Source organism: Leptonychotes weddellii, chromosome 4, assembly GCF_054177405.1.
Source record: "Leptonychotes weddellii isolate Sample4059 chromosome 4, ASM5417740v2, whole genome shotgun sequence".
NCBI classification, from domain to species: Eukaryota; Metazoa; Chordata; class Mammalia; order Carnivora; family Phocidae; genus Leptonychotes; species Leptonychotes weddellii.
This window is the reverse complement of record NC_138372.1, coordinates 134,882,117-134,895,840: the sequence shown is the minus strand read 5'-3', so window position 1 is coordinate 134,895,840 and position 13,724 is coordinate 134,882,117. Positions and strand designations below refer to the sequence as shown.

Below are 13,724 nucleotides of genomic sequence, written 5' to 3'. Positions count from 1 at the left end.
GGCACCCAGAGCACTGGTTCTCAAAACTTCTGGAAGCTAGAATCACCTGGGGAGCTTTTCTATAAAGCCACCTGGCCCTTCCCCACCCCAGTCTGATTTAACTGGTTCTGGGTGAGGCTCAGGTGCCCACAGCTTTTCAAAGTTCCCCAGATGAATTTAATGTGCAGGAAGGGGTGAGAGTCAGTGATCTAGAACATGCCCCTCACTCTCCAGAGCTAACAGCTAGAGAGGCTAAACCACCTTCTCCACGAAAACACAAGAGCCACAGCAAGAAAAGAAAAAAAGAGGAAAGAATTCGGCCTCCCCCTTTTTTTCCCCATCGCTGTCTCTCCCATCTGGTCATTTGTCTTAGTCTCAGGTTCAGAACCTCCAAAGAGGATCCTTTCTTCTTTGATCAGCACATCAAATCAGCCGTCCATGTCAATCAGCGTCAACACGGAGGCAGTGCTGACTCTACACGGGGCATGCTTCTAAATGCTGGACAAGCAGGAACTCATTAATCCTCACAGCATCACCGTGAGGTGGCTACTGCGACTAATCTCCTTTTTACAGATGAGAAAACTGAGGCAGAGAGAGACTAAGACACCTGCCCAAGGTCACACAGCCGGCCACCGGCAGAGCTGGGAATTTAAAGAGACCCCATGAATTCCACCGACTGGTTTCCCCATTACCAGACACAAGTTTGTGGAGAGAAGCCCACGAAGCAACAGGCTCCATGTTGGGAAAGGAATCAGAACATGGGTGACCTACAATATTTGGCCAACCAATGCAAAGGAAGGGTCTGACACTTCCCTGTTGGGAGCTGTACCCATTAGACCGTATTAAAAAGGGATTATACATTTAAACACTTTCACTGCTCTCTTGAAAGATGATAGTATCCTGTCACGTCTATTTAAAGCTTAAAAAAAAACAAACCAACCAACCCAAGGACCTAACTTCTGCTAGGTCACCTAAAATGCAGTCGTGGCAAGTGACGCCACCAGGCAGTTGTGAGACAATTATAGACAAGAATGGAAAGTGCCTATCACAGTTCTAAGTACACAGTAGGACATCTGCGTAGTAATTTTCAATGTCAGTGTCCTTTAATAAAATGCATTTCTTAAAAATATCACCCCACAGACTTATTTTCTGAAAAACTAGGATGCAAATATATTTGCGTGATTACGCTCAGATTTACCAAAGAAGTATTCAAGAGAAAAATGTTGGGAGAAAAGACGACCCTACATCCAAAACCAGCAAAAGGAACTAAAGCTTCTACCTGGACCAGAAGTACCTCCACCCCCCTTTTCCTGGAAGGCACTGACCTGTTTATTTTTAGTATAAACCTCTAAGGAATGCTCTTCTTCCCTCATAAAATGTGGTATTTTTTTTCCCCCATAAAATGTGGTATTAATTCATGAGAACTTTACTTCCAGTTTTGATTCTTATCTCCAGGAACCTTTCATCTCCTTTTCTGTCTGCAAGTCTCCATAATCTTCCTATGATTTGCAAATCAACTGGACTTCAGCCCCTGGTCTCTCTAAATCCCAGGGCTTTCTGCTCTCCTCCCCTAATTAGCCAGAAGGGTCACAGATAATAACAGAGTCTGCTGGAGCACAATTTTTGCTGCAAATTGAGAAATTATCTAAACATCATTTTAAGTTATTCATCTTGCACAGAACACATTAACCACACTGATGCAGAGCATATAAGATACAATTTATGTTCCATTTGCTATTTCATTCACGTGTCAAACACGGGCCAGGAGTAGGTATATCAGGTGCTAATCATTAATGTGAGGAATGAGGAAGAAGAAGGAGCCAGAAAGGGAATGTTTTATGGTAAGAAAAAACTACTAACAAATCACTGATGGCCTAAGCCCAACATTATAACTCTACCACTAACTAATTACGTGACCCTGGACAAATCACTTAACCTCTCTAGATGTGTTTCCTCTTAAAAGTCAATTCCGGCTCTAAAATCCATTGTTACATAATGAAAAAGCAGAATCCAAAAGAATACAAGGAAAATCATCCCAACACTTTTATACCTCTTTCCTTTATCAGCTAAGACTATTGCTTTTAGCCAGACACATAAGGTCTAGCTCTCGCCTTTCAGGGCCCAAAGTTTATAGACTATGGAGAATCAGACTGGATGAAATGTAAGGTTTCTTTCTCCTCAGATATAAACATCAATAAATTATTCAGGTTCTAAACAATTTCTTACTCTTTGTGTCTTTCGTGCGTTTCAATACTCAGAAGTCTTCCCTTGGAGAACACGTGGGGAAAGAGAAAAAAATTTGAAAAACAAGTGTCCTCAGGTCATCAATAGAATTCTGCTTTTTCTTCAACACACCAAGCCACTTCAGAGAAGGTTTTGGTTTTGCTTTGCTGGGAAAGCAGTGACTTCTCTTCTACAAGGGGTTCTTCTTCTCTTTCTCAGCTGCAGATATAGTTCTTTGGCAGTTTTGATTGCTAACTGTGTCTAACTAGATTCAGATAAAAACAAACTGAGGCATATTTTACATATAACGCATGTATAACCTATGGGCCCAACCCATCTTCAACTACTCTAAATAATCGAAAGGTAGGTGATAGCTGCTTGAAGGCAAGCCATCATGTCATCATTTCTTTTTGTAACTTGCAAGACCAGCAAAGAGCTTTGCCCTTGGTTGATGTGCCATAACATGAGTTAAATCTTAACTGACTTACCAAACATAAAACCTCATTCAATAACCAATTGGCACAATAACAAAATCAAATCAAACCTAATGCAGTTTCCCCCCCGCTATCTGAAAGTAGAGGGTTCCCATGAAACCTTTCGTTAACCAAAATGGCAGAAAGCAAAGAAACCATTAGAAGTAATTTACATAGAAAAACTTTTGGGCCTTCTCGGACACAAAAAAATAACCTCTCTTAGGTTTTTCTGATACCTTAGGACACATTTTGCTAATGGATGCACAAAATAAATCAAGATAAAGCACAGATATTCACATAGTTCAAAGCTATGGTGACTTGATGCTGGATGCTGAGTGTAGTTCTTTGGGAAGGAGCTTGGTGGGGCCGCTCTTGATGCTTAGGGTGCATGCTGCCTCCGTAACAGCTCACTGCAAAACAAACACTGAGCACTATTTTCACTTCTTGCCTTTTTTTTTCATAAAAGCAAAAATTTTCTTTAGATATCTTCCAGTTAGTGAAAACAGGTACTAATGTACATCTTTCATAAAAGTGCACTGGCCTGGGGCGCCTGGGTGGCTCAGTCACTGGGTGTCTGCCTGTGGCTCGGGTCATGATCCCGGGGTCCTGGGATCCGGCCCCGCATCAGGCTCCCTGCTCAGCGGGAAGCCTGCTTCTCCCTCTCCCACTCCCCCGCTTGTGTTCCCTCTCTCGCTGTGTCTCTCTCTGTCAAAAAAATAAATAAAATCTTTATTAAAAAAAAAAAGTACACTGGCCTAATGTGAACTTTAAAAAAAAAGCAGGAGGATACGTGAATAATAAAATAAAAATACTCACCACTTTTATCTAAATGAGTTCAGAGGTGGGACAGAAATAAGGTTAAGATTTTAATTCATCAGCGAACCTAACAGAGAAATCAGTGTTTACAACATAAGATTGCAATGTTGACCTTCTTTAAGCATTTTACAATTATATTCCCAAGTCTTATGTTAGATTTTCAAGTCTTAACTGAATTTCCAACTTGTGTACAAATCTACTTTGAGTTTTAGCTGAATGTAATTCAGGGAACAGATGATGGCAGAAAGAAAAAGTATAATTCAGCATCACACCCTGCCTGGTAAAAAATAAACTGGTCATAAAATTGTGAAAATATATGTCCCTTGGTGTCAAGGGTGAGAATGCAAATGAGAAACAAAAAACATATGCACACATATTTATGCACGTATAATATATTCCAGAATCACAAAATTTAAAGCTAAAAAGAAAGAGAATGAAATGTACTTAAAACACCTACTATGGGTCAGGTTTTTGTGTTAGAAGTTTTCATTCATTATTGAAGCTAATTTTCAAAATAACCAAAAAGGGAAAATATTATAATCCCCAGTGTTACGCTGAAAAAAAACAAGCTCAGAAATGATAAGAAACTTCCCCAAGGTCATGTGGATTTCAGGTGGTTAATACCAAAAACCAAACCCTGATACACCTGATTCCAAGACCCTCAAGATCATCTCCTGTGTCATCTTAATTTGGGAGAGCACAACACTGAATCTTGGCAATGCTAGAACGACACGTTCATACAGAGTAGAATCTATATATGTTATGACCCCTACTTTACTGCACCGTCACTCACCTGTCACCCAGGCAACCAGAGACTGTTGCCTAACAACTCAGTAAACAGTGATCTTTTGGTTCCTAAACATGGCAAGTGAATTGAGCCAGCAGCACAGATGCACTAACCCTAATACAGTAAACCTTTGAGTTAACCAGAAATTAGGGACCCTTGTATTAACATTTTTATAGTCTTTTATTATGTATTTTCTGCATCTGTTGAGAAGATCATATTATCTCCCTTAAACTGTTAACTGCATTGCTTTTCTGATGTTGAAGCATGCCTTGGATAAACTCTACTTGAATTCATCATGGTTCTTTTAATAAGCTGCTGTTTTCAGTTTGAGAATATTAAACTTAATGAGAACATTAAATTTAAAATTTTGGCATCATAAGTGAAGCTGGCCTATGGTTTGTTTCCTACACCCTCCTTGTCTGACTTTCACATAGAGTAATGTTAACCTCATAAAATGAAAAAGAACAGATTCTATCATTCTCTAAGCTCTGTAACAACAACTGTTCCTTCAAGGATCAGCAGAAGGTACTTGTAAACCCCTCTAGGTCCGGTGCCGGTTTTTTAATTGAATTTTTTGTTGACATAATTGTAGATTCACATGCAGTTGTAGGAAGTAATACAAAGAGATCTCTTCTACCCTTTATCCAGTTTCTCCCAATGGTTAACATTTTATAAAACGATAGTAAATATCTCAACGAGGATATTGACACTGATGCCATCCACCAATCTTATTCAGTTACACAGTTTTACTTGTACTCCTTTGTGTCTGTGTGTATGCGTGTATATATAGTTCTATGCAGTCTGATCACACGTATAGGTCTATGTATACATATATAAAAGTTTATTTAATATAACCTTAGTTTCACTATATAGTTTTATATCAGACTTTCTATTATAAAGTTTCCCAGTTATAAACATTCTTTGAATACATTTTCAATGGCTATATGGTGTTTAATGTATAATTTAGAATCTTTAACAATCTTCTCTTATTGTACACACAGGTTGTTTCCATTTTTTTTTAACTATTATAAGTAAATATTCAATAAACACATTTACCCAGCTATGGTTATTTTCTTTGGATAGATTTGAAGAGGTAAAATTACTGGGAAAAATGGGCTTTTCATATCTTAACACTCATAGATTCATCTGGTCCCAGTAAGGAACCCTTCAGCAACAACCAATGACATATCCTCTCACATCACCCACATTTAGAGAAAAGCTGAATACAAACATATCCCCAATATCTGAACACAGAGCTAGGCCTCCCCAAATCAGGAAAGAGAACCAGCTGTAAAAGAGCAGGCTCAATCCTGCAGATCCTGGGCCACTCTCTGAATTGGAGCTAAATAAGCTCTGTAGCGTACAGAGCCCCCACTCTTTAAGGAGACAGAAAACCACGCATCAGAATAACAGTACCTGACACAGGACATAAAGCATGGATACGCCACTGTGTGAAAAGCTTCTACCTATTCTGTCTCACATAATCCTGAAAACCTTGTTTAGAATATTCCATTTTACAGAGGAAAAAACGGAGAACAGAGTGATTAAGAAATCTGCCCAAGGTGACAAGGTAAAGGGGATTCAAACCCACCTCCAATGACCAGACTCTGAGCCAGTCTACCATACTGCCTACTCTCAGATTCTTGCTTGTGGTGTCCACAGCACTTACACCAGCTCCAGTGCTAACAGAGATGAGCCAAAGGGAAGGCACCAGCTAAAGGCCCCTCTCTGCAAATGGGACGCCTAGGCCAGAAACCAAATGAGGAGCCTGAGGCCCCTCGGTGACTTAGGCCTTAAAAAGCCCTTCAAATTACATCAACAAGTCATGTTGTGTTCTGTCTATAAAGATAGTGAATTCCATCACATCCACTGGTCTTGAGGCTACACCGGCTGATATCAGAAAATATATGAGAAAACACTAGACATTAGATCATGAACATTCAGAGCAATGTATGTAATCTCAGTACATGATGAATACTCAGTTCAAGTTAACAGATTACCATCAGCTATTAGAAGTGACTTACCTTTCAGTAATGTGAATGAATTCCCTGCTTCAATAAATAAAATAGTATCTGGCAGGAGCTTAATAATTACTTATTGATTAGGTTAATCTTAACATTTCTCCATTCTTACCCTGAAGCATATAGAAAAACTAAATATTAAAGACAGAAAATTCTTCTAGTTCACTCCAGCATTTTATAAATGGGGAACCTGACATCCCACAGAGATTAAGATATGTAAAACCTCACTTTTACCCTAAAAATTGTACATTTATTTTTACTGCCTTTATATTTAATAATATATCACATGAAGCTACATATTGAACTTTTACTCTTTCTTGGTAAGAACTTGAAATAAATTATTTTCCCTTAATAACTGGATATCTCATTCCACATGTCGTTCTTATCATGAGACCAAACTCTATTAATTGCACATACTCCTTAAATATCAGTACTATTGGCATTTAATATACCTGTATAATCATAAAAGAAAAAAAACATCCAAATGCTTTGTAAAGGATGCATTTACTGCATCTCTGTGACATTTTTGACAAAACAGATTCAACAGTAGAGGAAAAAAATGTGAAAACCTATCTTGTCTTTAACAACATCTTCCATAGCTTGGCGTCCGAGACCATAAGCTGGCTCTCACATCATCAACTACATACCAGTTGGCCTCCCTCTGCTAATACGAAATTCAAATGGGAAATCTCCAAAGACTTCACAGTTTCTCCCCTTCTTCGAGATACCCAAGAAACACAGACATTCACAATTCTATTTCCACAGTGTTCTTTCCTATTCAGAGGCAGTCACCCCTCTAGCCTTGTTGCTAAAACTAACGCGGCCCCAGAAACAGACTTGTCAAAACACACCGAGATTTTTAATAGCAAGAGCCGAAGCTCAAATTGCTAAAAGGAGAAATTTCACACATTTCTACCCTTAAAAAAAAAGAAGACTCTCTCTCTGCCCCCCACTCCCCAACATTCCCTCACCACCCCTGCCACCTCCTTCTAGGTGACCCCTGCCACCTCCTTCCAGCATCCGATACAGACAATATTCTCTCCTTCCGGTGTGCTGGATGGAACCTCAACGGAAGCACACGGGAGGAAGCATGGAGGTAACCAATGATGGCAGGACTTGACTTCAATGTCTTGTTTATTCTTCCCACCAACACTGCAATGTTGATGAAACTGAGGTCTATCGAGTCAAAACTGGCAAACTAGCCCAGGTATACCCCCGGGTTGGTGGATTCAGTGGATCCCAGACCACACTGCTTGCAGTGGTCAGAGCAAAGCTGAGCTTCAGCAGAACCGGCCGATCCAGACTGCCCTAGCCACTGGCCCCAGCACTTAAACACGGATCATCGACAGGTGTTTACCAAGCTCGGCACTGCACAGGGGTCAAAGGTGTAGAAATAAGGGCCCTCCCCTCACATGGCACCAATGTCAACGGAAGAGAAAATTGCCCTCTTAGAATGTCAGAGGACTTAAGAACATTTTATACAGTTCCCTCATTTTCATAGACAAGAAAAGAGAGGCCAAGAAAGGAGGAAGAAAACCACTTAGTACCTTCTGTGCCTCAAGCACCATTCCTATGCTCCCTTATTATATGCTCACAGTAATCATGTTATAAGGGCATTCAGGTTCAACTTATACACATGTACATATGTATTTTTTCAAATGACTTGGGAGTTGTAGTGTCTTGTCCAAGTGCTACCATATTAAGTGGCAAAGTACCAGCATCTGAACCCGGCTTATCCACTTCCCACGCCAAAGCCCTCTGCACTCTACTGTGGCCCCCAAGGTCACACAGCTACTGCCCACCAGCTAACACAAAATGGCATATAAAGAAGGGGTAAAGTATGTGATCCAGACCAATGGTTCCCAAATGTGGCCGATTCATTAGAATTATCTGAGTTGCTTCATAAAAATACAGATCACCCCACCCCCTTCCAGGCCACTGATTATGTTGGTCTGAGATGAAGCCCTAAGATTTGTATTTTCACACACTTCTCATGATTCTCATCATTTGTCTGCTGTACCATTTACAGAAAGCTAAAAAACAAGGGCTCAAACATGAAAGACCATCTGGAGCTTGGGTCTGCATCAACAGAATGTTAAAGGAGAAACGCTAAAGAGGTGGCTATGTCCCAGGAGTGTTCACGACAGTGAGACCAGTGGGTCAGCGCCAGAAGACAGGATGGGTAGTGATCAAAGGGGGGATAAGTAGGAAGGAGCAATATGATGAGCATCTTACAAATCTGGCAGAGATATTTAGACTCCATGCCATGTAGCAAGAAACACGGAGGTCTGCGGACCATGGGAACACCATCAGAATGGTACAGGATAAATCAAACAGTAGGTGAGCATCTGGACCAGGAAGAGCAACTACAAAGCACAGGTCTCAAGAAAGGGCACAGGCCCCAAGAAAGACAAAACTGACGGCGAAAGCTACCTAGATCACTAAAATGTGAGCCGCAAGAACACAGAGGAGTTAAGCCCGGTTTGCTCAATGCTTTATCCCAGGCACGTAGTAGGTGCCGAAGTGTATTTGTGGAATGAACCACACGTAGGTGGAGTTAGCAGTCCACTGAACGTGGAAGTCAACAAGGTGGAATGAGTCAAGGAGGTCATCAAGATTCAACTCCAAAAGACTAGAATTAAGATGATGGTACTGGCCCAAATGACTAAAAAAGGTAAATAAGAGTAGCTTATTTTCAGCAAAGACTCTTCTTCATTACTTCTTGCTTTTTTTCTCTCTCTAAAACTTTATTTTGACTTCTGCTCCATGAAAGAATCGGGTGATTTTGAAATACCGGAATGTACCGTTGACGGTGGTAGAAATGGCAGGTCTTCTTCCATGGTGAGAAGAAAATGATGGGTGAGATGATTTAGTTTTGATTTTTGGCAATGGAAAAGGAACAGTGCTGTGACAATCTAAACTCAGATGACATTCCTCACACCGTCTATTGGATCACTGCCAGCTGACATGCCAGGAACATAGTGGCTTGACCAGACTCCTTATAAACCTTAATGACAGAGCTGTCTGTGTTCTGTGCAGCTGGCTCAGCCTCAGGGCTTTGCCAACCTGGAAAGACTCCGGGCCACCTGCGGCTGACTGGTCAGGTCTCTGGGAACTTCTGGAGAGCTGAGAATTAGTCCTGCCCAGGAAAAAACTTGGTGATTTTTTGAAATCCTTTCCAAACTCATGATTATTCAAGGCGCCATGTGAGTAAGCATGTTACACAGTCCTTCAAAACTGGATGTACCAGGTCCCAGAAGTAGGAATCGGAGGGCATACTCTAATTCCTTTTAGGACATCCGTCTTTTGCAAGCCTGATCTTACAATATCTTTCTTTCCTAAATGATGTCTACCTACTGCTAATATCCAACTAAGAGAGAAACAGCCGAGGTTTTTATAAAATTCCCTAGCAAAAGTAATTTGTTTCATTACCAGCACAGCCAAAATATATTTTTTTACGGAACTGAAAAACGTTATATGGTCCCAATTTTATTTTTCTTTCTTCTTTTAAAAAAGATTTTATTTATTTATTTGAGAGAGAATGAGAGAGAGAGAGAAGGAGCAGGGGGAGGGGCAGAGGGAGAGGGAGAAGTAGACTCCTCGCTAAGCAGGGAACCTGACATGGGGCTGGATCCTGGGACTCCAGGATTATGACCTGGGCTGAAGGCAGATGCTTAACTGACTAAGCCCCCTAGGCGCCCCTTATTTTTCTTTCTAATGCAAACTTTCCAAAGCCTGCCTTTCATAATGCACCGAGAGGTAACCCATGAGTCCAAATGACTTGACAGTTTCTTTTAATTTACACACATTGAAACGTGTGTAAAAAATTCCCTTAGTTCAAAACACTCCCTTTTCTTAAACATATTTCCAGTTCAAGTGATGTTTAGAGCCGTGTGCAATATATTATTCCTAAAGGTAAACAGTCACGTTTAAAAAAAATGGATAGAAAAACAGCATATCACTACCTCCACACTCAGTCAGTCCTTCCCCTCACATGGTGTTCCCGCAGTGAAAGCCTTAACCTGCCGGTGGAAAGTATGAATGCATGACCACGAACAGTCCCTGCTCTCTCCAGCATCCAGAAAGGAAGGGCCACCAGTTTTTTTTCACAGTCAGCTTGGAACCTTCGTTCCCAAGAACCTTTGTGCCACGCACCCCCCCCCCGCCACACACACACCTTCCCTTGTGCTTAATATAACACTCAAGAATTCACTAACTGCAGACATTTTTCCCTTCCTCCTTTTAAACACAGATTTTGAGCTCAGTCAACCACCACTTCTCCCAGGAAACAGCTGCCGTTTTCACATTAAAATAAGAGGTCCTGAAAATAACGTGCTCTAACAGCTAATTGTTGAAAAATGAAGTCTTTCAACTTCACATACATTGAGGCTGCTAGGCATCAAACGGAGACAAAAAGTAATTTAAATGGACTAGTGGCCATCCTGGGCTTTGAAATAGCCTAACAAAGACTCTCTGCTAGAGTGTCTAAATTGACATTTTAAAAATATCTAATCACCTTTTTGGATGATATTCCAATTACTGAAGAGAGTATCTACCACAGTGAAGGAGCTCGCCGTGAAAGCATCTAAACCTGGTCAGAAATGAGAAATATTAGAACCGCAAAAACAGAGTTCAGGGGAAAGGTGTCACCAGAGAGGAGAATAGTTCAGGCAAAAAGCTTCCTTAAAGAGCACCGTCAGATTTATGCAAAACTCCGGAGAGCCAGAAGATAGAGACATTCTGGAGAAACCCCAAACACTAACACTTCCTAGCAAATCCTGAACAGGACTCAGCGATAAAAGGACTTCCTTAACCCTGTACAGCCTTCCAGGCAGGCTTCTTCTGAAAACCTTTAGAGGGAGTTCTCCCTTTGCCCTGTTTTGCAACAAGATGAGCAATCATGTTTTTTTCTGAAATAAACAGAATCTCTCCCTTTCTGTGGACAGTGAGCCAAAGTTCGTAACTGGCTGGGAGATTACCAGTCCCAACGGATGAAACGATCCTTTGCCAAAGAGAACTACTGATAAGGCTCGGAGTTCTATTTTACAGCCCAAGCACCCAAATACTCATCTATGCTGTACAGTGTACAATTCTACCCGCTCTTCAATCTCAAGGAACGTTGGGGGACCTGCTAGCACACACAGAGGCTCCCACACCGATGAAAAATGCCCGTCTGCTGCTCAGTGCCTAAGAGGTTTCCCACTCCTAACTGCCTCAACTCCAAAATAAGGGGGTGTGGGGAGAGAAGGGGAAGGGAAATAATATTCCAAAGGCGAGGGGGGAAAACTCACAAAACCACCCCTGGGCAAGTCAGGAGGTGGCAAAGGGAGGAGATATGGCAACCAGAATGGCCAGAAACTGCTGCGCTCCCTAACCGAAGCTCCAGAAGGCGCCGAGGCTGCAGACAGAACCGGGGGTGCTGGGCTTCCACCTAGCCGGGCAAAGCTCGGGGCGCCCAGGTAGGGGCCGCCACCGACAAGAAGCCCAGGAGGCAGTTCCCTTCAGAGGGCGCTCATTGGGCGACGCAGGGAAACCAGCTCCGGCCCCAGAAAGGCAACCCAAAGGAGGAGAACCCAAGTTCCCGCAGCCGCGGCCGGGAAGGGAGGCTGGGCGCCCGCAGCCCGCCCTAGCGGGCGAAGGAACTCCTCCGGGCCTCGGAAGCACCCCTGCCAGGGCCCGCGAGGGCAAGCGTGGCAAGCTAGAAGCCTCGGTCCCCGAAGGGCCCGGCGAGCCGAGGCCGAGCTTGGCGTCACCCGCACCCCGCCTCGCCCTGCACGCTCCACTCCACTGCAACCCGTATTAACATGTCCTCCTGCCCCTGAGGGCCTGCGGGGCCGCCCTGCGCCCCTCAGGGAGGAGGGGGGCGCCGCAGGACTGGGATTCCAGGGGCCCGGGCCCCAGCATTTTCCGGCGCGTTCCGTGCACACCCCCCGCCCCCGCGGACCCGGGACTGGGCCTCAGGGGGTAGTCAGCCTTTCCACGAAGTGTCTGCTACCTTGCCCCAGCCGCCGAGAACATCAAACAAAAGAACTTTTGCAAACTTTCCTCTCCGTACACTCTCAGGTTTCTGAAATCGGGACCCCATCTCCTCACTACCAGCATTCAACCGACTAAGAAAGCTAGCTAGCGTGGGGGATGGTGTGTGGAGAAGGGGACCCCAAAGTTTCCAGGTTGTCCCTGGGTCTAGCCGAGCGCGCGGAGGGGGCGGGTTCCCTCGCTGGCCCTCCTCCGGCCGCTCTGGCCACCCTTTTCCCTAGGTCCTTCTCGGGCCACGCCGCAAGACCCCTGCGACGGCGAAGAAGTTGGGAGTGACTTCAGGGGCCTCTGCGGTTAGACAAAACTGCGATTCTCGCGCCCTCATCCCCGGGGACCTCGCAACTCCGGCGAGCCGCACTTTCTGCGGGAAGAGAAGGCAAGGGGGAAAGGGGTGGAGGAGCGAGCGCATTTGTCCCAGTAGATTCTCGGGGGCCGAGCGCCAAGTCCGGGGGGGGGGGGAAGGGATCCCCCAGGCGGCGCTCCCCGATTCCCCGCGGGTGCTGCGGACTCCCCATGGCTGCGAGCACCCGAAACGGCTCGCGCTCCCCGCTCCGAGTCCACTCACCGACTCCGCCGACACGCAGGCCACCAAGACCAAGGTGAGCAGGATCCAAGCGCGCCGCATATTCCCCGGGGACCGGCTGCTCCCAGCCGCCGCTTGCAACGAGGGCGAAACGAAGCCTACTGCCTAGCGCCCGGCGCAGCCGGTGCAGAGATCCGGGCCAGAGCAGCCGCAACGGCCGCGGCTGGGGCTCCGGCACTGGGGCGCTCGCTGGCTCCTCCTGCGCCTGCTCCCGCCGCCCGCGGCTGCGCCCCGGGAATGCGGCGCCTTCTCACTTGTTGGTGGCTGCACTCCCGAAACCGAGTTGTTGCTCTGGGGAGGCTGCTCTCTCGAGCTCTTCTTGCTCTGCCGCGGTTTTACTCCTCCGCGGACTCCTTCCCAGTGCCGCGGTTCAGTTGCTGGTTTTGAGGAATAAATTAGATGGCTTGGAATGTAGCTGCAGCTGAAGTTTGGGGGCAGAGCGCTGAGAGCGCGCGATCCGCGCGGCTGGAGCTCCCGGAGTATCTGGAGAGAAGCGCGTCCGAGCCGGGCTAATGGCTCAGCGGCTGTGCCCCTCCTCTTCTCCCGCCACCGCCTCCCGCCCCCGGTCCTCCTCCTCCTCCTCCTGTTCTCCTCCCGCTCCCTCCTTCCCTCCCTTGCCTGCTTCTCCCCAGCTCCTCCGGGCGTCTAGGGGAGAGGAGGCGGCAGTGTGACTCCCAGCTAAACCCGGGAGAAATTCCTACAGGATTACGCCCCGATTGGCAGCTTCGGGGACCAGTGGGCGCCGGTGGCTCCGCCCTGTGGCCGCTCTGGATCTGCTCGTCCGCAATCAGAGCTCCAGCGCTCCA

General features: G+C 45.1%; 1 protein-coding gene across 1 annotated transcript in view; it reads right to left on the bottom strand.

Moving 5' to 3' along the window:
* The window catches only part of SDC2 (syndecan 2), a 96,885-nt gene extending 83,439 nt beyond the window's left edge, over window positions 1-13,446 (bottom strand). The window contains exon 1 of the mRNA XM_081816304.1: window positions 12,901-13,446. Within this exon, the coding sequence (XP_081672430.1) occupies window positions 12,901-12,960 (60 nt within the window). The 5' untranslated portion in view covers window positions 12,961-13,446. The remainder of the gene's footprint in view (window positions 1-12,900) is intronic.
* Window positions 13,447-13,724: the final 278 nt, after the last annotated feature.